General features: G+C 41.3%; 3 protein-coding genes and 2 non-coding genes across 9 annotated transcripts in view; 4 read left to right on the forward strand and 1 right to left on the reverse strand.

Annotated features, from left to right (window-relative positions):
* Positions 1-1,501: 1,501 nt before the first annotated feature.
* rps3a (ribosomal protein S3A) lies at positions 1,502-5,371 on the forward strand. Its single transcript, XM_084931667.1, has 6 exons — positions 1,502-1,627; positions 2,199-2,302; positions 2,655-2,842; positions 4,465-4,673; positions 4,817-4,926; positions 5,203-5,371. Exons 1-6 carry the CDS (start codon positions 1,566-1,568, stop codon positions 5,328-5,330), a joined length of 801 nt encoding a protein of 266 aa, XP_084787793.1. The 5' UTR covers positions 1,502-1,565; the 3' UTR covers positions 5,331-5,371.
* LOC146385756 (small nucleolar RNA SNORD73) lies at positions 2,499-2,572 on the forward strand. Its single transcript, XR_014800586.1, has one exon. It is a non-coding gene; the product is annotated as a small nucleolar RNA SNORD73 (small nucleolar RNA).
* On the reverse strand, positions 4,520-21,652 carry sh3d19 (SH3 domain containing 19). 2 transcript variants are annotated; one of them, XM_084931665.1, is made up of 21 exons: positions 21,410-21,652; positions 15,442-15,484; positions 13,655-13,695; positions 13,389-13,425; positions 13,018-13,123; positions 12,472-12,616; positions 11,330-12,388; positions 10,675-10,788; positions 10,391-10,497; positions 10,211-10,251; positions 9,911-10,121; positions 9,751-9,819; positions 9,517-9,654; positions 9,346-9,397; positions 8,225-8,355; positions 8,075-8,139; positions 7,765-7,988; positions 6,954-7,006; positions 6,612-6,798; positions 6,201-6,304; positions 4,520-6,117 (listed from the first exon to the last, which is right to left on the reverse strand). In XM_084931665.1, exons 1-21 carry the CDS (start codon positions 21,474-21,476, stop codon positions 6,007-6,009), a joined length of 3,105 nt encoding a protein of 1,034 aa, XP_084787791.1. In that variant the 5' UTR covers positions 21,477-21,652; the 3' UTR covers positions 4,520-6,006. The 2 variants fall into 2 exon arrangements, with proteins under 2 accessions (XP_084787791.1, XP_084787792.1); XM_084931666.1 differs by lacking the exon at positions 21,410-21,652 and adding an exon at positions 17,090-17,627.
* On the forward strand, positions 4,975-5,041 carry LOC146385758 (small nucleolar RNA SNORD73). Its single transcript, XR_014800587.1, has one exon. It is a non-coding gene; the product is annotated as a small nucleolar RNA SNORD73 (small nucleolar RNA).
* A 1,414-nt stretch (positions 21,653-23,066) lies between the features above and the next one.
* Positions 23,067-25,662, forward strand: part of fhip1aa (FHF complex subunit HOOK interacting protein 1Aa) — a 29,397-nt gene continuing 26,801 nt past the window's right edge. For 2 of the 4 annotated variants that reach the window (XM_084931670.1, XM_084931668.1), the window contains exon 1: positions 23,067-23,333. The gene's annotated coding sequence lies outside the window, so the exon portion shown is untranslated. The remainder of the gene's footprint in view (positions 23,334-25,662) is intronic. The other 2 variants (XM_084931671.1, XM_084931669.1) reach the window with 1 other exon arrangement.

The raw sequence follows: 25,662 nt of genomic DNA on the forward strand, positions 1-25,662 counted from the left end.
TGTTGGAGTTTTTGCTGGACTGATTTTGACCCCTGGGCCTTATGTTTGACACACCTGCTGTAGATGAAATAAAGGCAAAAAATGCCAACATAAATCAGATTTTGAATGAGAAGACACAATAAACAGCTGCCACGTCCTTCAAATAATTTTTGCAAACACTTTCTGTGGCACTAGGAGCTGGATTTGTCAAAGTACTAATAACTTTGCTGGCATATTAGGAAGAATTAAGGAGCAAGACTTTACATAAAACAGCACCTTTTTACCTGTTTACCTGGTTTACATTTGTCAATATTGGTATATGAAAGATGAAGTCCACTAACGTGTTTACTTTGTGTCCTCCATCAGCAAACGACATCTTCCACAGAATAATATGACCTTCATACAGGTGGAAGATTACAGTACTATTGTATTAGGCTTTGTGGGTAAGTGGATAAATAACCTCCGAAGTGTATTTTCCCAACAGACAAAATTCTTCCCTTTGTTACAGTAATAATGTTGGTGGAAAACAGGAAGCACGCCTATTTTACCTGTTTGCACACCTTGAGACTAGTTCGTCCTTTTCAGAGATCTGGAAGAACTTGTCTCCCAGTTAAAAAAAATTGGTGTGGATCACTTTTTGCTGGGACAAATGACACAAATTACTAAATTACTAAATACGAAAATGTTGTACTATTGTCTTTCAGCATTTGACAAATTTTACTTTGAAAACTGTTGTTCCCTGTGGCTGTAGTTAGTTATAAATTATTGTTGAGCTTATTAATTTTTTTTTTCAGCTTCCATTTATTTAAAAAGATTGCTTAAAAAATGCAGGTTTTGTCTTTGTTACTTTTGTCCTGTTTGGCCCTTCCACTGTTTTTGCGCTGTGGTTTTCTATAATCTGCCAGTAATCAAGTACTTTTAGCAGGCGAGGCTATTTTATGTTGTTGTATTTGCATATCAGCCTTTAATACTAAAATGACTGTGGTTTGTGGTCTGTTACTTCACACTCCTGTGTGAAGCTAAAAAAATAAATAAGCTCAGTTTGTCAGTATATACTATGACTTCATTGTCTTTGTAGTTGTTTCTGTCATATTCAGCAGAATCTACAAAGTTTGTGACTTTTTGATTTGGTTACTGTTCCCTGATGAGTATGGCATTAGAGATGCTGACCTGACTATAATTTAAAAAAAAAAAAGCCTTGCCTTCACATGTTTTAACTTTAACTCTTTATTATACACATTTGGTAAAAGCCGGTCTCTTAGAAAATGCATATCCTGCAGAACCGATCAAAGTGTGGGACACTGTCTGAAGATGTGGGAGAAGGGCACAGGGGATAAAAATGCGGCGCAGTGCCACATAAAGCGGAACGTCTGCTCACCTTATTGTTGCTGATTTCAAAACTCTATTTTTTAATGTAGTTTGTTAGTTTTTTCACGAGCGGGTTAGACTGTGCTTTCACCGGCAGAGGGAGACAAATGAAACTGCAAAAACACTCGCGAGATGAGACAAATCTCACGAACCCCGAGCCGTCTCTTTAATTCTCGCGGGATTTCCGAGTTCCTCCTCTTTCACTCCCTGTAGCCAACATGGCAGTCGGCAAGAATAAGAGGCTGACCAAAGGCGGCAAAAAGGGTGCCAAAAAGAAGATGTAAGTTGGACATTTAGACATTGTTGTGTGAACAACACTTCGATCTTTTCGTTGGTGTCGTTTTGGTGTGAATTGGGTGAAGGATGAAGCCGATTTTAAGTGGATGTTAAGCGGCCAGTGCTAGTGTCGGCACCGCCGGCCCCAGTGGCGCTGAGCTGTAGCATGATGTTTCCTTTCATTCTCTTAGACTTTCTGTAGTTAAATTGATTTTAATATGTGCGAGCAGCTCATTTGGAGTATCACTAGCACAGTAAGGGAAAGCTCAAGTAATTTGGTTGCTAGCTAGCGCCTGCAATCTTATATGCTATAGGCTACTGAATGTTAGCTTAACTGTAGGCGAGCTTGTCTGGCAACATGGCAGTCGGATCCTACGGCTAAGAGTTAATGTATCTAACTTATAACACCATGTGGTGCAGACGATCAGTACGACCGAGCTAGTCCGGTAGGAAATAGTGAAATCGATTAGAGTAGTGGTTATTCCACGGTGGTTGCTAATCCGAGCAGTGTCCTTTCTCGTACATTCAAGCATGGCTGAGATGATTGTGAATGAATACTTTCTACTCTCCTGCAGTGTGGACCCTTTCTCCAAGAAGGACTGGTATGATGTCAAGGCACCAGCCATGTTCAACATCCGCAATCTTGGCAAGACCTTGGTCACCAGGACTCAGGGAACCAGTAAGTCTGCATTGTGCGAAGACTGTTGTGTGTGTTGTATGCTAATGTTGCTTTCTGTAAAGAACAGAAGTGTCATTCTTTGATTCAGTGAAACTCTGGCAGTAGTAGTAAAGATCAGCTTTAGAGTTGTGTAGGTGATGCATTGTTTTCTAATGCTGTCCATAATTATCTGAGAGTGTCCTTGGCGTACAGTGGGAATGTGTGATGACAAACTGTTTCGGTCCCAAATGATGGGCCTGATTACTTACGAGATCAACTGCCTTTCCCATTATCAGTACTTACTTCAGCTTCCAGAGACTTCTCGTTACCTTTCAACCCTTTAACCTTTTTTCGTACCTCTTGTACCACACAGGAATCGCCTCAGATGGTCTGAAGGGACGTGTGTTTGAAGTGAGCCTCGCTGATCTCCAGAATGATGAGGTGGCCTTCCGCAAGTTCAAGCTCATCACTGAGGATGTTCAGGGCAAGAACTGCCTCACCAACTTCCACGGCATGGACCTGACCCGTGACAAGATGTGCTCCATGGTCAAGAAGTGGCAGGTGATGGTCACATTTTTTACCAGTGGTGCCAGATAGCTGATGATGTCACTTATGCCAATGTGTTTGTTGAGATTTGGCTACAGGGCTACACTATGTATGGTCTTGGTGTGAACATTCAGGTTTGTATACGGTATATTTACGCTGCAGTGTAAATATTGGGACTCGACACATTAGAAGGAAAAGAAAGACTTATGAGAAATGTCTTCCATGACCAGTATAAAGGGGGAAGTAATCAAATGTAATTTGGTATGTTTTAAAGGTTTTTAGATACACTTCTTTAATATACTGTTTAAAAAAAAAAAAAAAAATAATTACAAAACAGGAGCTTTGAGAAGTCAATATAATCACCAATGCTGCTTGGCGATGGAGAATTCTGAGTACTGGCATCCTCACAGGGCTTTTTGTCAGTGCCCCTCATGCTCTGCTGGGAGAGTGCACAGTTGATGTTTGTGCGAAGCTCTTTCACACATGCAATTATGGGTTGCTGAGGATACTGGGAGCTTATTTTTGCGATAAGCCTCCACCTTTCCACAGCATTGTCTGTGCTGTTCGTGCTGTTCTTGTTTCAGAAGTGAGTGAAGCCTGTGCTGATGGATCCCTTCATTGTTTGTTAATGACATGAAGTTAATTCTGGTCAGTGGCTTAAATGTTGGGCCTGTGAGATGTGTCGGCAGTTAAAAGTATCTGGTCAACCACTTCAGTAGTTGCCAACAGTAGTAAGCTGGTGAGTGCAAGCAATGGGCCATCGCTAGTTAAGTCCCTTCACAAAACCCCGTTTGCGTAAACATAAATTCAGGTTCACAGCGGGGTTTCATCCAGTCCCAGAGGCAGAGTGCACTCTAGAACTCAGTCTATCAAAGGACTAACATGTTGTTTGACTTTTGCTTGCATGAAATTAAAATGATAAATCATGTTAAGACGTAAGTGCGTACAGTCATCTGATCTGTAAATTGTATTTATTTTTTGGCCCATGACAGCGGTTATGAAAGTGTTAGGTCTTCTCAGCAGGCGCTGGTAAAATATTTTGGATTTGAGTGTGTTGGTCATATATTCATAATTTTGTAATGTTGTTTACAGCAACGGTAGCAGCAAAGTCTGAGTGCAGCAAACTCTTTGAAACGCAAGCAACAAAGTGTCATTTCATGTTGGCTCTTCCAATTCAAAAATCAAAGGCCACTTTATTAGATACACCTGGGATATCTAGTGTGTTCAGCTATTCGTTATACTTTCAAGCTTGTCAGTGTTGTATATTGGACTATTGCATCTGAGATTTCCCAACATTTTATCTGCTCAGATGGCATACATGTGGACAGCGAGCAGTAGAATCATAAACTGTTGTAGAACAAAACTGGAAATATAGAAGCTTTCTAAATGTAGAATATGTGGCAGAGTTGTTGCATTAGACTTCACAGCTATACCTAGTGCCTTGGCAGACAAGTGTACACCTCAAACCATTTACTAGTGACTCCAGATTAAAACTTTCAAGTTGGGTTTTAATGTATTTTGGTTCGGAAAAGGAAACGTGAGAAGCACATTGAAGGAACCCGAGCAGAAAAAGTTTTACAGACCGATGCGTTTTAAGGCGGCACTGTTAATGTAATAATCATTATTTTTCTGCTCAGACCATGATTGAGGCCCACGTGGATGTGAAGACCACCGATGGCTACCTTCTGCGTCTTTTCTGTGTGGGTTTCACAAAGAAGCGTGCTAATCAGATCAGAAAGACCTCCTACGCCCAGCACCAACAGGTCCGCCAAATCCGCAAGAAGATGATGGAGATCATGACACGTGAGGTTCAGACCAATGACCTGAAGGAAGTGGTCAACAAGTTGTAAGTCATATTTGTTTCTGACTAAAGCACAGATGGCATTATTAATTTAAGATTGAGCTAGTCATGTCTCTGAGTGCACTCAGGTTTTGTGTGTGTTGCAATTGATGGTTTTAAATGAATGCGTTTGCTTTTTCGTATTCCAGGATCCCTGACAGTGTTGGCAAGGACATCGAGAAGGCATGCCAGTCCATTTACCCTCTGCACGATGTGTACGTTCGCAAGGTCAAGATGCTCAAGAAGCCCAAGTTCGAGTGTAAGTAATGCACAGTAGTATTTACAGAGTGTTTCTTTTGTTTGTGGGAACAAAAGATGACAATGTTTCGGTCCCATATGATCACCTGATTACCTTATTGAGATCAGCTGATGTTCCCTTGCAACATGCTAGTTGACAAGCAGACATTCTTGGTTTAATTGAATGAAATGTTACAACTATAATGTCTTTGCCATTGCATATGTATGACAAACTGTCATTTGCAAGTTGTCAGTAATGGTTTGATCAGTCAGTTAAGTTCCCTGTCCTCCCTTGCAGTGGGCAAGCTGATGGAGCTCCATGGTGAGGGTGGTGCTGCTGGTGCTGCAAAGGCTTCCGGTGATGACACTGGAGCCAAGGTGGAGAGGGCTGATGGCTATGAGCCCCCCATTCAGGAGACAGTGTAAAAACACCCTGATTTGAATAAAAAATGTAAATGACCAACAAACTGTTCTGTTTCTCTTTTTCAGTAAAGTAATCGTTCAGTCAGTGCATGTAAGGAGGGGATAAAATGCTACAAAATCCAGCACCCTTGAAGGAATTAGTCACCAGATAAAAGGCGGATGCTGCAGAATTAGCAGTGCATTAGGTCTTTTGTTTGTATAAAAGGTAACTGACCTGAATTCGATTTATTCTTCAGTGTAGGAGATGCCTGTGTTTCCAGTATCTGTGGTAAAACTCTTGCCGTATGCACAGGTCCTGCTAAATCACATTACTGAAGCTTCATTACTGAAATTATAGCAGTAGTAATCTTCCCTCCCAAAATGGTGTGATTTAATTTCATCTCAGTAAAGAACATTTTGAAAGTTAAATTCATTTGTAATGGGAAGAAAATAAAACCACTAGATGGTGCTAGTGTACATCTGGTCAAATCTAAAATGCTTACCAAAAAACAAACATCGTCCACCATCTGTAATATTTTTATTGATTATTCAGTAAACATTTTTCAAGTGGACTTAAAGTTAGATTACTTGTAGATAAAATACTGCATTCAACTTGAAGTCAGTTCACACTTCTGCTGTAAACAAGTCACTGGAGCTTCAGGTCATCCAGCTGTGCTTTGCACCAACAGTCCGTGTGGCTTTAATCCAGTACTTGCACGTAGTTTTTAGGAACCAAGGCCCGTTTGCCCCTCAGGTCCCCTAAAAACCATTCATCATCTATGGACTCGAGATTGGTTATAATATCCCCAACCTGTAAAAGAAGAGGAAATGTGGTTTTACATGTATTGAGGAATTTATTTTGTTTACTCATGTAAGATTGAATCGCATCACTACCCGCAGGGAGAGCTCCTCATCACAGGTTGATGCGAAACTGTACAGAGCCCTGGCTCTCCCGCCTCCAGCAGCTCCATTCTCCTGGTTATTAAACGGCTGCTGGCCTGTAAAGGGCAAGATTTGAAGGAACACTTGCAAATCATATCAGATCTCATTGAGCATGATCCTATACTCTAGTGTTTCTTGAACTTTTAGAACAGTGTATTTAGTGCATGCATGTGATAAACAGTGAAGCTTTGGGGGCGAACATTGCTTCTCACTGTGTCATGCTACAGAGCAGCATGACATAAAAAGGGAGGTCTTTGTCCATCTTCTCACACCTGATTTTCTCTACCAAAAAACGCACAGTATAAAGAGACGGGCGTTTCAAAACAAAACTCTTCAGCTCAAATGTTAATGACATCATCACACCTGTGGTGCTTTCCGCATAATTCCTGGGGAAGAGGCCCTCCCTGCCGTTGAGCCTGCCACAGCTCCACTCAGCATCGATGTGCTTGGTGACGAGGATACAGTCGCCCTGTTGAAAGGACAGCTCTTCCTCTGTCCTCCCTGCATAATCATACAGAGCCACCACCCACTCCACGTCAGAGTGAGACGCCTACAAAAAACGAGGAGCAAAATACAAATGTTCAGTGCACCTGCGGAAAACTTAACTATAACAAAACTATTATATATTTTGCTCAACACACAGGGTCAAATTGCATGACCAACATTGTCTGGATTTATTATCGTGCTTGTATCAGTGTTGGTTACCTGAGCAGGTTTGCCAGCCTCAGGGTGCATGCTGGGAGAAGCGGCAGCCATCCCTGTGTAAGTGTACAAAATTAAATCAAGGAACAAACAGAAAATTCTGTGGCCACATTTTATGACAGTCCTCAATAATGTATTGGTGTGCTATTAATAATTCAATATTGCTGCCATTGAGGAGACTGGTGTCAGGCTTTTTGTATTATTTCTTTTACTGAGCAGGAGTTTGCATTATTCATGTGAATGCTTTAACTTTTTAAAGGCCAATTTCAACTTTTTTCCTCAATTTATAGTATTTAAAGCACAGGTGTTGAACTCCAGGCCTTGAGGGCCGGCGTCCTTGATCCAACACAGCTGATTTAAATTGCTAAATTACCTCCTCAACATGTCTTGAAGTTCTCCAGAGGCCTGGTAATGAACTAATCATTTGATTCAGGTATGCTGACCCAGGGTGAGATCTAAAACCTGCAGGACACCGGCCCTCGAGGCCTGGAGTTCGACACCCCTGATTTAAAGAGTATTTGTAGGACAACAATGCACTACTCGTAACCTCTGATCTGTAATTCTAAACTCCTGTCTATGGCTGGGCTTTTGTAAACAATTATTTAATTAAAGTCAAACACAAGGGCAAATTCTTGACATGCCACAGAGAGTATGTACCAGCCAGCATGAAGTAAAGACGCTCATAAAGGCTCTTCAGTGAAAGATACAAAACGTCTGCATGTTGTAGTGTGGATATTCACACAGATAATTGTATGCATGTACAGTTTAAAAGTCAGCACATAGTGAGCGTCTGAGTGTCTTCAGAAAATCTTACCGGGCAGTGCGACCTTCTTACTGGGTTTCTGACTCGGGGGTGGAGGCAGATCTTCAATGACGTCTACAAAGTTAAGGGGGAAGATGCCAGTGTGGCCGCCGATCTGTCCCCGTGCCCAGTCCTGTCCCATATACTCCTTCAGCTGGATCACATCACCCTCAGAGAACGACAGCTCATCACTGTGCTCCCCTTCAAAGTCGAACCTCGCCATACACCTGGGACCACTTTAAGGGTATATTAAACATCCAGTTAGCCCATCATGCTGGTTTCTAAAGGCTGATCCAAACATTTTATGCTGCAAAGACAGTACCTGACTTTTGCGGGTGTTGGTGGCGGCTTTGGTTTCCTTTCTGGGAGGGGTTTTGGTGAATCCAACTAATCAAAAAGAAAACAAAAGTTAAAAGCATTTGCCTTGCTTTTTGATTGTCACTAAATAGGTGAAGGATGCACTGAAACCTACCAGGACTTTGACATGATTGATGGGAAAGAAACCAGTAGATCCCCTACAGGTGCCCCTGTACCACTCGCTGTCCACCTTCTCCACCATGGTCACAATATCTCCCGCTCTCAGACTCAGCTCTCCGGGGCCCTCTGAGGACCAAACACTTCACAATCAATCATTCAGTGCAAACAATCAAATACAACAAATACATCTACACTTACTTGCCACTTCATTAGGTACACCTGTTCAACTGTTTGTTAATGCTGATGGCTGATCAGCTGATCACATGGCGGTAACCCAGTGAATTTAAGTATATAGACATGGTCATGCTTAAGTTTAAAGCATGGCACATTGGCACACTTTGGGCCCCTTAGTGCCATCAAAGATATTTGATGGTTTCTTGAATGTGTATTAGTTCACTGTACTCAAATGACCTCCACCTGCGATATGTGGTATAGCAGGAGTTCTGCATCGTGGATGTGCAAATCTGCAGCCGTCTCTCAGGAATGTTTCCGGCACCGTGTTGAATCTATGCCCTGAATAATTAATACAGGCCAAACTGGTACTAGCAAGGTGTACCCAATAAAGTGGCCATCAGTGTCTGATTCTTTTCAGACAACATGCATTTTATCAGCAGGAGAGGTTGCTGTTTAGAGTGTTCACTGTGGCACGGACACAAAGAGGCCAGCAGAAATAAGAAACTATTTGTTATTTAGGGAGCATTAGAGCTAGATCTAGGTGTGTTTGTCAATTTTGGACTGACCTCCTTTCTATTGCATTTCTTTTCTGGAAAACAAGCTAGTCTTGGTTAAAGTTAACGCTAAATCTTACTAGTTAGGCCCCCATTATCTTGTGCCATATAAACCATCACCTCCTGACTTCACCAGAAAGAGTTGTCTCCAAAGATTAAAAGAAAAAAAAAATGCATATGCATATGGATTTCTAAATTTAGTGGGAGGCCCTTGGGTTAGCCCCCTGTCTACAGAGATTACACTATACTACCTTCCCTCCCCTCTTGACTGGAAACCTATAATTGTATTTGTCCTCTAATTAAAATGCCACAACAAATCCAGACAAAGAACAGCCTGAAATGTCAAAAATATTCTATTAAACAGTTATTCAAGAAACCCATGCTTCACCTGGATCGAAGTCATGTACGACCTGCACCTTTAGCCCAGTTTGGTCAGAATCCTGCACAAAAAGGAACAAAGACTTTACAGGGTAACACATCAGGACAGACTGGTAACAGCAGCATCAACGGATCAGGTGGCAAAAAACATACACTGACTCATAATAAAAAGCTGAGTCACCTGTGGTGAAGATTCATCCGAGGAAAGGGGAGTTATAATCTTCATGCAGGACTTGTGGACTTTTCCTCTAGTTTTTCCAGCTTGGCACTCCAATTCATTGTGATTAATTTCTCTGAGCAGTAGCAGCACTTCGTTTTTCTATTGAAAGGCCAACAGTACACAAAGGACTTAATGATGTGCTTAACAATGATGAGCTGCAGGCCACGTATGTGCTGGTAAAACTAGTTTGGTCACCTGGAATGACAGCTCTCTTGAACTACTCCCTTTGTAGTCAAAGCTTGCAATCCCATGGGGAAGCTGCAACTAGTAGGAGAAAGAAAAAAAAAATGTTATCAAGCCCTCACTAAGCCGTTGTAGAAACAAGCCTGGAGTTTTTATGCGTGCAGTCTCTCACAGTGTATTTGTTGTAGAGGCGGTGGCCTGGGTTGGGCCTTGGGGGTAAGACGAGTTCTTTCCTGTGGGGCTTCTCTGGCTGGAGTTTAGGTGAAGCGTCCCATGACAGCGACTGAGAGCGACCTGTGGCTTTGAAGCTTTGGGGAGGCCTTCCCGGGGCTATTTTGGCAGCAGGTGGGCGAGGTGGGAGGCTTTTGTTCACACTTGGCTTCCTGAAGTGCAAAATTGTGCACAACTTGAGTGGGACATACTCAAAGTGTCCTACAGTTTGATATTTGATTGTTTTCCCCCCTGCACTTACCGAGGTGGCAGAGATGGCATTGGCATAGCACTGAAAGGCTCCTGGAAAAAGAATCAGGGCAAAAGATGTGAAGCACAACTAGCTGAAGCGCAACAGCAGGCAGCGGGTTTAGGAGGCAAGAGTTTCATCAGAAGATGCACTTTAATGAGGTTTGAGGCTTTCCTGTGATCCATATCATACCTGGAGGGACAAGCTGGACTGCAGGCTTTTTTTGTGGTTCATTGAGTTGTTTAGTGAGCCCACGGGGTTCTGAATTGGAAGAGGAGGAGGATCATCCCAGGAGGAATCTGACATTAAAAAAGGCATACTGAGCAGCTGTGCTTCATGTGTACAGGATAAATAAAGTGAAGGTAGGTAAGAGTTCAGTGCCCAGTTACCACATGCTGCATACATGTCAGATAAACACATCAGTGTTTTGACAGAAATCAAACATCAGTCAATCGCTTAAGGCTTACTGAACCTACCTGAACTGGTTTTGCTGGGGACCCTGATGGTGGTTGGTCGTTTCGGCAGGCTTGGCACGGTGACGGAGCCTCCATTGATGTTAGAGTTACGCGGCGGTTTAAATGGCATCGGATCTGAGCAATGAGACACCACATGAGTGTACAGCTTTGCGTTTGTGTTGCACCAACCTAACTCAGGACCTCCGGTGTACAATAATGTCATAAAAGTCAAGCAGAACGTTGTTGTTATTTGCAATCGAGAAGAGAAGAGCTTAAGGTTTACTTAAAGGGAGCATTTGGCATTGTAGGAAATAAGGCTCCTCCAGTCACTACATAGTTTTGTGCGGCATCTCTGACCACGATGTAACCAAACAACCATTAATTAGGTTTTTTTAAATGTCAAATATCTGCCAGTGACACCAATCAAAGATTCTGCTCTCTTTTCTCAGCTTCTTATGGTTGTCACTTAAACACCAGTAAGATCTTTGCAGGCAAGATGACCTTCTTAACCACAATTTATAGGATTTCTTCTTACATTAATAAAGTCAAATAAAGGATTTTTATATGAAAGCAGATTGAAAAACCCAAAACAAAACAGTAGGTTGATTAACAGAGAAACTGGAGATGAAAAACGTAAACATGTGCTTTTGGAGCAGTGCATTTTATTTGTACTTACTTATTGGAGTCTCCACATACTCATTCTCTCTGACCATGGAGGCCGAGTTGTGGTTGTTTATATTCAGATTGGGTTTGAGTGGTTCCTTCACCGGAGGTGTAGGTGGAAAAGGTGAATATTCAGGTGGAAAAGGTGAAGATTCAGGTGGAAAAGGTGAAGAGTCTTCCTCATACACCTGACTGATTCTGGTCAGCGGAGGGCGTGATATTTGTGACATGGCCCCCTTGCTGTGTAAAGCCTCCAGCTCCTCCCTTATTGATCGACCTGCAGGTTTCTCAGGAGGCTGAGGTCTGGGGGCTGTCGTAGCGTTTTTAAAGATGTTTGCCCCCGATATGTTTTGACTGTCATCGTCTATACTCGGGGTAAACGGAGGTTTGAGAGCTACAAAAGGTTTAGCAGCAACCGGAGGTCTAATGGATGGCTTCCTGGCAGGAAGCTGCGGTTTGCTAGATTCATTCCCATTTCCGTCCTCGCCGGTAGCCTGGCTCTCAAAGGCCTGGATCTTGGCCCGGATGCTACGTTGATTGTTGCTGCCGCTCATCTCGTCAGGAGCATCTTCACTTTGCGAGGATTCGTGGGCTTGATCAGTGATGCCACCGCCCTGCTCGCACTCGTTATCTGCACCGAAAACCTCCAACAACTCCTTTAAATACTTATTTGAGTGGAACTCCTGGTTATCAGATTGAATATCCTCAAAACGTTCACCGATTTCAACCAAAGTCTGAACTTTAGCCTCCTCTTCGGTTGCTTGCTTAAGGGATTTCGTGCGAGGGCGTGGAACGGGACGTTGGCTGCGATTGGAGTTTGAAGGTGAAAGAGTGGCGTCACCAGGTTCAGGGGCAGCAGAAGGATGGTTTACGGGAATGTTCCAGTGGACAGTTACAGATCGGGCGCACGTGTGCGTGGAGTCTTGCTGTCGAAGTTGCTTTCCATCAGAGTCAGGATCACTTTGGTCCTCAGCGTTCGTGAGTGCTGCAGTATTTGTCGCAACCTTCTCTGCTGCTTTTCTGTCTGCTTGTTTCGGCAGCGAGGGCCTGGGTGGCTTTTGTGGCTTTGTACCTGGAAACATGAAGAACCACGGTGTTTAGAGTCAAACCTGCTATGAATGCTCAGCGGACAGTAATGATCCTTTTATGCCTCACCAGCAGGTCTTTTCTCCGCTAACGGTGGAGTGTCACCACGCTGTGTGACGGTAGCGGCAGGGTCAGTCTGTGTGGCGCTTGTGGCTGTGCGGGGGGCTGCAGTGGGCTTTACAGTGTGTTCCTCCCCAGTCTTCTCTTTGATCACCTGGTCATTGGATGGTGGGAGTGGAGTCATTAAAAGAGAGATTTTCACACATTTTCTCAGTTACTATGACATTTCTGTGTCGTGTATCTAGAATAATAGAATTATTGAACTTTCTACTATTGTTATTATGACTCTTTTCATTAGGCATGCTTTCATAGGTTGATCCAGGCATGTTTGGACCCAACATTTGAACCTTTCAGTCAAAGCATTTGAGTCTGCGTGCCTGTGTTTTGTTTTTTTTTTAAATATATACTTTTTATTTATTTATTTTTTTCACAGCACACACCCTTGGCTATGACACACTTTGATCATTTTAAAATACTTGTTACTAGGATTGACATGTGCTCATCAGTGATTATTAATAGGTAGCACTGAGACACTGTGGCTCAGGTCAAACCTACCTGGGAAACAGAGCCTGGCTGAGGAGGAGGGGAAACCACTGAGGATCCTGTGAACCAGGTGTTACTTGTCAGAGGCTCTGCTGCTACAAAGGTGATCTGTGGTCGCCTGGAAGACAAACCACCATAGCACCATGAGGACCCCCCCTACATGAAAACCCCCCCCCCCCCGACAAAAACACATCTACACACCCACTTCTCATTTATCTTTAATGCAATTTATTTACTGATGATTACTTTTTAAATTTGTTAGCAAAAGCACAGTTCTCTGAACCACATGGCACAAATCAGATATTTGGTTTCATTAAGCTTTTAAGAAGCAAACAATACAGGCGAGATGTAAAGAGTAGGAGGATGAGAACATTTTACAGTACCTCCTGTCTCTGTTGTTGCTCTGAGAGTTTGTTCTCGCTAAAGGAAGAAAGAAAAAAAAAAGTAACATGAACTTTGTCCCCATTGCACTATAAGATGTCTGTTCAAGTTAATCATACTACAGATAATATTCCTCTCTTAAAAAAAATCCCGCTGAAACCAAACATTAGAAAGAAGACTCATTACACTTCCACATGAAAACCATGTGAAGAAACACACCGTAAAAGGCTCTAAACGTTTCTCAGAAGGCCGGTTTAGGCAAACTTACTTCGTTTGATAGCAGCTCGTATTGAGGAGAGAGGTCCCGGACTGAAAAGAGAGCAGAACAAGAGTCTTGTTTATCATCAACAGCAGGTTCATACTTTTGCGGTGACACCATGGTTAAACAGAAATCTCGTCACTCTTCATTTTAACAATCCTTGCAGTGTAACTCCATGCAGCTCCTCCTTATTGTTGATGATCCAAAAATAGATTGACAATAAGGCAGAGATGACTTGCTTAAATATTTTATAGATATAAATGATAAAAATATAAGCGAAAAATGGCAGACTGTATTGGATTATTATGGTTAAGGGAAGAATAAGGTGGTTTACATCAGGTAAAAAGACAAAAATATTTTATATAAGCAGAAAAAAAAAAGTGCTGAAATACATTGAAATAAGTTCTTAGAACTTTCTTAGAGTCCAGAGTTAATTATGCAATTCACATTTCTTAGACTGGGCTGTCTGAAACGAGTCGTTTCATTTCCTTACTTCTGATTGGCTACCTCTCTCAAACGGACGGTTTAAGCAGCAGGTGGGCAGCAATTCTGCTTAAATACAGACTTATTTGCCTCAGACAGCAGCATTAAATGACATCATAGAGATCCAACAGTAGAAAAAACCCCCACTGCTGGATGCAAGTGCTACTTCTCAGCCTCCAATAGACACTACACACCATGGTATCAAAGTCAATGTCGCCTTGAGTTATTAGATTCAAAAGGTATTCGGAATACTTGACCTCTGACCTTGAGGTCAAGGCCACTGGGATTCAAACTTGTCGGAGATTTTCAGTAGATGAAAATCCAAGGTGACTTCCTTCTTGAGTTATCGCATTCACAAGATTTTCAGAAACTTGACCTCTGACTTCGACATTGTGATCAAAGTCACTGGGATTCAAAATTGTCCACTTATGATATCCTGCTGGTATCTTACTCCATCAGTATTTTACGGCTGAGGGGTAAAAACTGTCTGAATCCAAATGTTCAGCATGGGTTGAAGCTTTTAAAAACACTGACCGCATTTATGAAACTTTATATGCTTAAAAAATGCATCCCCTTTCACAACCACACACAAATAAAGGCAAAGAATAATAAGTTTCCACTTTATAGGACAAGAGTAGCATCCCAACAAACACCGTTCATTAATCTGTTTGAAATCATTGGGCTTACAAAACCAGGGATCCCAATAAACAGGACAATTTCCTCTTTTGTAACTCTTTTACAAAATACAGGAGGCGAATGTATTGACATCTTCCGTTTGTTTCACTTTCAAACATTCTTTCCTTTTGATCGCAGCACTCTTTGTGCTGGTTGAAAACTATAGAGGTTGAACTAACGTGACAGGGAACTTTCCCTACTCGTTAAGACCCGAGTCCTCGATCTAAACTATCTGACAAAAGCCCAACAATCCTCCTTTCCTTGTGCTGGGCGGTTAATTTAATTGACTGCTTGAGTTGGAACCACGTGGACTTAATAGGTCACAAACAAATCCACGATGTATGAAAGCTTTAAATAACGTGACAGATTTTCAGCTCTACACACATTTGTCTTCTTAACATATGTAAACACCAAGTGAAAAAAGCAGCACGGTGTCTACTCATCATTGTGTTGACCTTCTGTCTGTCAGCGAGGATAGATCACCGCATTGTTTGGTCCATTCACAATCTCACCATCAGCAGATCTGGCTGTTAAAGGGGACAGAGCCCTGCTTCCAGCTACAGCTGAAGTTTGGTGAAACTGAACAGCTGCTGCTGGATAGAACATACAAAACTTCAGCTCGGCATGAAATCAAATACCTGGAATGCAAATGTTCTTGGTTCTTGGTTCTTTCCACACCATCTGCAGAGGAAAACAGAGAGAAACAGGTTTTATAAGTGACAAGAGCAACAAAGACAACATACTTGTGAACATTAATGCAATGAAGATGTATGAGAAAAGTTAGATGTATCATGATTGATCATTTTTAGTGCAGTGACTGAGATACTACAGGTCAAGTAACCAGAAGCAATGGCTGCATTCACTGAATCCAGAAACAAGCTATGTTAACATGACCTTCTGATCGATCATGTCCAATTAACTTAAATCTTTCTGAAAAAACATGTTATAATGATTGTTATGAAATTTCCACCTTATACGTCAGATTTTTTTTTCAAGAGATATATTTTTGAAAAATGGTCCATTGGCTCACTACCAGCATGAGTCAATGTTTGGACATGAATATTTCAAACATTATTAAAGATAAAAGCCTGAGAATTTCCCTGGCCTTTCTTATCATCAAAAGGAATCAGGATCTAACATTTAGTACAGATACATCAAAAAATGTCTTAGTGTTGGTCAGTTAAAATATTAAAAAAAACCCCAAATAAATCAAGCAGTTGTGTAAAGTCACATTTGAACGCTCACTTAGAAAAAAGCTTCACATATCAAAAGACAACCAGTGATAATTTCTGAATGGTACAAAGTTGAATTTTACAATGATGCAATTAAACCTGTAGAATAAGTTCAATTCTTAGTCACAACTATGATAAAAATGTTATTTATCAGATAGTCCTTTGGGTAGAGTAGGTCTTGAAAATGAAAAAATATGCATATAATCAACACAATTAGTTTCTCATTTATAATTAGAGTACCATCTGGAAACTATCTACTGATATTTTTGTTTTTGTGGTACAACTTGTTATACTTGCTCAATCCAACTTTAAGTTTGAATGAAAATGGCACTTTCTTCGTTTTTGTGACCAAAAATTTGACATTGAAAAGTATTCGGCACATTTTATTTTGTATTATTGCAAAATACAACTATATTCATTCAGAAATCTTTTACAATATCAGTTTGAAAACAAACAAACAAACAAAAAAAAACAACCCAAACTTTTACTGTGAGTTCAAATACAAGACGTCACAGGACTGCTTGATTATTTCTCTTCAAATTTTAACTAGTCAATAATTGGACATTTTTAGATGTCGCTCTCCCAAGTTACAGATCCTTATTGACTCTGATGGCAAGGAAGGCCAGAGAAAATCTCATCTTTAATAGCCTTTGAGTCATCCATATGTAAACACTGAACTTTGGGAAAAAAAGTATTTGATAGATAAAATTTCACAGCAACGATTAAATGTCCAAACCATAAAATCTGTAAGCGAATCAGAGACGGTTGAGCCGTAGGTGCATGTTGATTTGAGATAGAATGATCTTTCTAAAACATGAGCTGGTCCTACTGATAAAGCAACTTACTGACGATCAGAATGAGGATAAAAATGCACAAAAGAAGCAGCAGGTGAAGATGGGAGTTTTTAAAAAGGCAACTAAATATGACATCACGGTCCACGCCAAAGGTCTGAGCCATTGTTTTATAAGACACAAACCCCAGACTCTCCCACTGCTTCCAGCCAGTGCTGTGTGAACTAGAAATACAAGAACTGAAACCATACCAGCAACCATACCAGCAGGGTGGACAGAAACATGTTGATGAACCAGTTTGGCTAAAATGAACTGGTTTCCTTCAGGAAGCACCATAAACATACGTATAGTTATTTCCTGGACTAATGTGATCCATGACCTGATCTCTAGGTTTTTACAAACCTAAAGCAGATTTCCAGCATTTATCAGCACAAGCTAAAGAGTAAATTCAGTCATTTAAACTAAAGTCATTTGTCCTTGAAGTTTAATGAAGGCAACCAGGCAGAGACAGAGGAGGCATTGTTTTTAATGCCTCAAACCTGACGCCCTGACCTAGTTGTTCATGACACGCACCTGTCACACCTGTTACTTGTTATCTGTTTAAGCTATAGTGCTGCTTCCTCAATTTACACAGCATGTGAGAACACAGCTTCTGTACTTTCACTTGATGACACAGACATTTTTAAGTGGCTACATGATGACACTTTTACACTTAATAAAATGTCAACACTTCATAACCGAAGTCACATAAGTGACACAAAAGCACACCTGCCTGGTCATCTGTATCACTAGAAGTGATGACACCATGTGCTGACAGCTTTACCTGAGAGAAATTAAAGGAAAAGACATCAAGCGTTCAGCATCAAAAAGGTTATTTCCAATCAATATTTTCCCTCCTGGTCCACCGAGCGTCCCTCTGAACGTGCCAACGAAGCTGAAGCAAGCAGTCACACACCCACAGGCAACAGCAAAAAAAGAGGGGCGGCCGATAATGTCTCAGTGTTTACTCGGCCAATCTGATGAAGTGGAATGTGGTCAATCAGGAAGTGGAGGTTTTCAGTGTAACACTGCACCATATTAATCTTTTACTTGTGAAGTCACAGAAATGTTCACGTGACTCTCTGTCATCCATACTGTAGCTGACGCGGGTCTACAGCCGTTAAATAATTAACTTCAGCAGCTTTGAATTTACATTTACTCTGTCACGAGGTCAGCATTTATTTCAGGCTTAAACAGTTAACTGTTATATTTCCAGTGCAATATAGAACCTGGCTCTTGAGTATTTGCTTAAAATGTTGAATTAACTAAAGGATTTTAAACAGAAAATTAAAAATATGATGATAAATGGAAGATCTATTTTTTTTTAAAAAAACGATTTCTCAGAGCACCTGAAGAGCACTTATTCAAAGCACTTCAAATATGAGTCCTTGAGTAAATCCAAGTAAGCTAAATGGACTGGTACTTATATATTGCACCTTTCTACTCAGGTGAGCACTCAAAGCACTTTCTACTACTAATCTCATTCATCCAGTCATACGCACACACAAACACACTCATTCAGCACTTTTATCTATGCCTAAGTACTTTCTAGCGTTCACACCCTCACACAGATTTATCATGTGGCAACTCAGGGCAGCTGGAGGAGTCAGGGATGAGTTCACTGAGCTTCTGATTGATAGACCTGCTGGTCTACTACCTGAGCTACCAAAAACCCATAGCTCTAATATGAAGATAAAGTAACCAGCAGTGCTGTGTGATACTGCACGATTTGGCATTGATCTGATATCAAGTCAATGCAGGGCCAGTATTGCCAATACTGGTATGAAAATTTCTTTATATATTTTAAACCTGGGCTTTTCTGGAGACCTGGAATGTAAATGTGCCTTTTCTCTAGAGCACAGTCAGCTTCTGTTGTTTAAATCTCTTATAGGCTATAAATAAAATAGACATGACAGTCAAAACTAAAAGATTCAGATATTTTCTGAGTTTGCAGGTTTGAGATGTGTTTTTTCATTTAATTTTTTTTTTCTATCCTCTAAGATAGAAACAAAGTATCTGGTTACACTTTATGTAACCATGTAAGCCAGCTGTTTGTGTTCACAGATTCAGGCTTATAGGAATGCAAACAGTACATGTTTTCAAGTTCTTTGAGAGAGAAAGTGAGTTTGAAATATCTGAAAGGTACCAAAGTGAATCCATTTCTCTGTCTGCTGGTGTGAAAAAGAAAGTGATGCAGGCGGATACATTTCACATAGTTTAAAGTATAAACTCTAAAGCTGAATGCACTTCTAAATGTACTGAATGTACTTCTGGTTTAATGGACGTCAAAAACCTCCCTATTAGTCATAATCGGCCTCTGCACCAATAACAGCACTGCGGTTTTGTCTTGGTTAAACTCACCTGTGCGTGAGACGTTAGGCATGAATACCTCACACACACAGAGGTGTGACAAATTAACAGAAACTCTTGACTGATTATGCCTCCCCGTCGCACAGAGATGGACTGATTGTCTGAAAACAACGTGAATCATATGAGTCACCAGATCTCAGTCCAACAGAATGGCTGTGGGAAGTTTGAGACAGACAGAGCTCTCCACTATCATGTTCAAAACTTCAAATAAGGGAATGAATGAATTAGGTTTCATCCCTCTAGTAGAACTGCAGTGATATAGGGAATCAACAAGGCATAAATGTGATTTTTCCAGAGTCCTGTGGAGGTTTTGCAAAGTGAACACTGATTTTTGATCCCACTATAACCAGCAGCAAATGCCAGAAACGACAGATTATATCAGCTGGGGAAGGCACACCAGTTTGAATAAGCTTCAGGCAATCTTGTACCATACTTAAACATCATGAAGGTGACTTCAGGCCAAGAATTGTGGTAGGTGAGGAGGGCAACAGCAATTAAGCTTATAAAGAGATAACATTTATTTTAAGCAGAATTGGGTTCAGTTTATTCTAAAGCAGTCCCTATTTCTCGTGTGGCACTCTGGGAAAATGGATTGACCACACATGCATCAGATGGCTGTTAAGGTATATTAATAAGGGCCAAAGTGGTAGAATAACCAACACACTGACCAATGAAGCAACAGGATCATCCCAAATAGAGAAACTGAAACATGTGTTGTACCTGTATGTAACAATAGTGGCTCTCTTTAAGAGAATTATTTACCATTAGAGATTCACTGACATCAGAAAGCAGCTAAAGTCAGCAGGAAAGGTTTCCCCTTCACAGCCATACTCTCCCTCGAGCACATGCTGACGTTACTCAGCACAAGTGGCAGCAGTCACAGAGCAGCTGGTGAAACGAGCACCAAATGGAGAACAATCTGCCTTCAAGTGTCACGCTTCACCAGCATGAACTCCGTATGAGTTAAGAGAGCAGTCAATTCAATAAGCAAATTTGCTCCCTATCCTGTACAGGTCATCAAGAACATGCTGAAGCACCTTTGGGAGGGAAAAGATTGTAAAGTGTGACTCAGGTCAAAATCCTGGAAGTGCTGCTGCTAACTGTTGAAAACAGATTTGCCCTCACTCTAAAAACAAGACAGCTTAAAGCCGCCAAATGACGATGTCACGAGTGAATAACACAATGTCAGCAGCAGTGTCCGGGAAGATTAGATGGTGTCGATGCAAATGAGTGATTCACAGTGCAAACTGCCCGAAGTAGTATCTGAAGTGGGTCAGACGATTTTCTGTTATTATCACAAGTTCTATCAATTACATACCACAACGTGTTCATCACACAGCAGCCTGCCTGTTCAGACACTGACAGGAATTTCCATGCAAACAGCTGGTGGAGTCAGGTTGTGGTATGAGAGGGTGTGTTGGGGTCTGACACTGCTGGGTTTGACATGGGGTGGGGTTGCTTGCTAGAAAAAACAAAGATTATTTGGGGTAAAACTATCTTGGTACTTAACTGTTGTGGGCAAGCCGGGGCTAAAATGAAGAGCAGCAAATTATGAGTACAGAAGCGGGTGGGAATTTTCTATAATCACAAACTGGATGATTAAAATCCACGGTGCTGTGTGATTATAAGAAACGGAGAAACTGATGTAAATGGCACTTCAGTCAGAGCGTTATTAAATAAAGTACTGGTTTGCTTCCACACAGAAAATCAGAGCATTACAACAGCCTGTAACTGCTTTATACTGTGTTCAGATTTCTGAAGCAACACCAAAACATAGTTATTAAAAATCCTTCTGCATTTGCCCAAATTAACCCTAACACCGGTCTCTCAATCCTGCCAGATGGCAAGGTCACCCAGATGCAGGGTGCAGGTCCATGAGAGGTTTGCACACCTTTTATACATTTCTAGGATTTCTAGGGGTCATTCCTCTCTCTCAGTTTCGGTGTTTAAATTAGAATAAAACGCTGACTCCTGAATTGTGAGCTTTAAGCAACAGGTTTTATGAATGGAGCATCGTCCCCCGCTTAACAATGAAGATTTTTCACATTATTTGCTGTTCACATTGCGTTTCTACACAAATGATTTCGTCAATGTTGCAAGTGTTCAGACAAGATTCTGCTTTTTCCTAAAGTACGCGCTCTGCAGATAAATCAAAGCCTGATACACCACCATACCCGATGCCTGGCTTGTGCGCTCTCCTTCGTCCTCCTCCTCCTCCTCCTCACGCCTGGATTCTGCCATATTGGTATGAAACGATGTGGAAATTTAAAAAACAGATAAAAAAAAAAGAAAAAAAGTTAGATCTTGTGAGCAGCTGGCTCCTCAGTCATCTGTGAGCATAACACGACGACGCAGTCGGCTGTTGTCCTGTCCACTAGAAGTTTCACCGAGTCCTGCCCCGCTGTGGACAGACAGAGGTGACGACATCCAGTGACCGGACCCCCCGGCAGGAGTCGTTACTGTCGGTGTTTGTATGCAGCTTTTTTTTTTTTTTTAAACATTATTATTTTATGTCTAATATCTACGTTTATATTGATAAATACCGAGCCGTCAACAGTAATATTTAGCCTTTATTCTGACTTTATATCACTAATGATAGATATGTGTCACATTTATGTGTCAACAATGTGATCAATTAGAAAAAGAAAAAAGAGAGAAAAAAAGAAAAAGAAAAAACCCTGAAAAAACAAACAAACAAAACTTCAGATGATAAAATAGATACCACCACAACAACTTCATTCAAGGCTCTTGTTGATGGATCCCTCCTCCTTGGATATTTTGTATTGCTGAGACAGATTTTTATTTTTTCGTTTCAAATTTGTATAAATCTTTATTTACAAAATGTCACCGTCAACCAATGAGATTGATGTAAGCTGTAAGTTCCGGGTGTGTCGACAGTCACATGTATCCCGATCCTTTTCACATTCATCATTAATCTTCTCCATTAACAAGAAGCCTGTATTAATTTACACAGCTTTAATATTCATACGAACCTCCAGTAAGTCAGAACTACACCTACGACCTGCTGCTATAATAACTCTTGACGGTCGTTGGCACGTTTCCTTTGAAAGGCTACTCTGGGGAGATGTAATTCATCTGTCTTGCCACCAGATGCCGCTACAGGCTTGCTCATCTTTATAACCATAAACTAAAAAAAAACAAAAACGTCTCTCACTGTCATGGCCAAATCTGTCAAAATATGCCCGATAAAAGTCCCCCTATAGGACTCAGTGTAACTACCTGAAATGATGGACTATAGATACGTTTGCATCTAACTTCTTAAATTACGACTTGGGCTAAATATATCTTTCAATCAAGCATAAATGGAGGTTGTGTCTCTTCTATAACTCTACAGTATAATTTCATGCTGGAAATCACAATGATTATGATCCCGCTGGAGATATGGGTGGAGTTAGACATGCTGAGGCCCAGATTTATACACAACTTGGAAAGTCGGGGAAGAGTATAGGGCAAGCCGTTGTACAGCACCTATTCTTAGCCTGCTTGATCTCAAACCCACACTCTAATCTCGACTTCAGATCTAAATTCTCAAAAATAAATAAGGCGAACTTTTCGCAGATCAGCTCGATTAGGCAGATCTTCTTATGCAGGACGAAAATGATGAGAGGTTTTGTTTGGGTCCGGGTGGGACAGTTCAGAAAAAAGTAATAGTTAAAAAAGTACTTACATCGGACACCATTAATTTACAGACTATTATGGCTCCCTGCTTTACAGAATTTACAGGGTGCTAAACGCCGCTAATCATATCGTCACGTGGTTATTTCCCAAAAGGTATTACAAAACAATGAGAAACACCTCTTCAGTGGACATGACCACTTGGTATTGTGGGAGGAGCGATCAGAAGAGGATCAGTGTGGGCTCACCTCCACTGTGTGCGCCGCGGACCAGGTTAAGGATCTGGGTTACGTTTAGGCTGTCTCCGTGTACTATTTCTAAAGTGGGACGTTGTGGAGCTGTGGAAAACGCGGACATTTATTGCGGGGGCTCAGAGAGCGAGTGCGTGTCTGTGGTTGGAAACCTGCTGCTTATCGTCACTGTGCGCTCTTAACCAAGGTGGGGATCTTTACGAGTCCGACGGTAAGAAAAAGACGGGAAAGGCCAGCCCGGCAGGCAACACTTGGCAGTGGTAGTTTGACTTGTATGTTAAGTTTTGCTTGCTTGTTTTGACAGCTCCAGACTCTGTGACTCACATGTGCGGGTGGGTAGGCGGGTGGAAGAGTTGGGTATCTCCAAACTGCGGGGTGTTTTCTGTTGGGTTTACCGTGGGGGAGATACCCAGGATCACAGCGACAAGTTTGCATCCCTGTGATGTTAGAGAAGTGAAAACCTAAACTCTGTTTTGCCTCGTTTCCTCTTTGACTACTTCTGCCCGACCGTAGACCCACCCTATGTCTAATCTTAGTTCAGTACACCAATAAAAAAACAGCCAATGCTTCATAAAAATGTTCGCGGATCTGGTTACATAATAACGCAGAATCTTCAGGACGAGACAAATATTGTATCCACGTGCTGCTGCTGTTATTGTCATTGTTATAAACTTTATGTTATGCTCTCTATCGCCTTTCAGCCTGCTCTTTTCTGAGCTTTGAACTCAGGTATCCACTCCCAGGCAGGACGCAGTGTGCGGGTGTTGAGTTACCTGCAAACATCATGAATTTTTCATGTGTGTCATTCCTGTGCAGGGGTCCTATTCTACCCGCTAAATCACTGTTTTGTTTTGGGGGGTTTTCCACAATCACCTGATGCAAACTGAGCTTCTGAGCGTCGATTTAGGCAATGAACAGATGGCGGTCATGAGTTACTACAACCTCTGCAGTTTATTAGTTGACGTTTTATCTCAAGGTAGAGATCACCATATTTTAGTGCAGCATATCAAATCATTAATAAATATTTGAAACAACGTGACAGCGAGACTAGATCTCTTGATATGAGCTTTAAGGGATTCACTACAACTTTCAACCAAAGTCATGGTTTTCTCACCTGTGTGTTGAAATGTTTTGGATCAGAGGTCGGCAGCCTTTAGGCTACTACCAAAGAAGACATTTTTTTTAAAGGAATTTATGACGGGACAAAATGCATGGAGCTGCAAAACAGCCGATTATGCATGTTTAATCCCATAAACCCCACTAATACGTATAAATGGAAAGCTGTGCAGGTTGCTTTAAGTCCAGCCTGTGCTTGTGCAAATTAAAATGAGCCTAATTTTGATAATCAATAACATGTATAGCTGGCTGATACCTTTTAAAAAACGTATGTTAAAAATGTGGAAGTGGTAGGTACTCATTTATGTGTCCATATTCATGCAAGCGGTTCAGTAAAATGACGAAGCGAAGGCTATGATCCACATTTTAATGTTTTTCCTCCTATAAAAAAATCGGTGTATAGATTATATATAAGTACATATTTTACAACTAGAGAATAGAATGAGGATTACAAATAGTCCTCATAGTCTATGTTTGTCCTCTATCTCCTCCTAGATGAGTGAACTAATCTTGATGAAACTTTGCATAAACATTGCGTTGGGCACTGAGAGCGCCAGTATCTTTATATATTTTGCTCATAGTCACTGAAAACAATTAAACAGCTGTCAAAAAAATTGTAGATAAAAGACAAAATCATTTATTGTCAGTATGCGAACTGCTTAATCGACTAATTGTTTGACTGCTACAGTATACAAGTAAATTTTCTCCCTAAGTGTTGCGTGCGTGTGAACATAAGGCACTGAAAAGATATAAATGTGTTTGTGCACTTGGTGTTTTAGGCAATGGCGTTTGTCCTGTTATCATAGGTTCACTTTTTATCACTTCAGATATGACAAATTGAGATCCCTCGCACAGTAAACCTTGTTATCACGTGACTGAAATGCCAGCTTGGGTTATGTGATTTCTGGCAAACTGCTTGATCTTTATTTTAGGACCAGTGTCCTCTTCAGATGTCTGCATGTCATTGTCAGATGTGGCTACTGTGGTGGCTGAACTGGTCTTCAATGGATCCAGTTTAAAGGCATCCCAGCACACAAGCAGTGACCTAAAACCACACTCTGGTCACAGCTGGACTTCTGTGCATGGATGGCATTTAAGCATATCAGGGCTTCTCTGCAGAATCGTCTCTTTAGAGATATTCAGTGAGAACTGTTCATTTAAAAACAAAAACAAAAAATGGATGGAGCCACTGTGATGTCAGCTGGCGATGAAGCCTTGTGCTGAGCATTTTGGATGCTGCAATCTTGCCTTTTCGAAACCAGACATCATGAGTCGGGTGTGGATCTGAGTAGGAAACAGAGGAGCTCATACCGTAGTGATTTGTCAATCACAAGATGGTCCCACTGGATGGTTTTGCAAATTTTGAAGGAGGGCATAGACTTTGTGTTTTTAACAGTATTTTCCTATGTAATGTTGAAACTACA

Source organism: Perissodus microlepis, chromosome 6, assembly GCF_051167445.1.
Source record: "Perissodus microlepis isolate ML-2025 ecotype Zambia chromosome 6, ASM5116744v1, whole genome shotgun sequence".
Lineage (NCBI taxonomy): Eukaryota > Metazoa > Chordata > Actinopteri > Cichliformes > Cichlidae > Perissodus > Perissodus microlepis.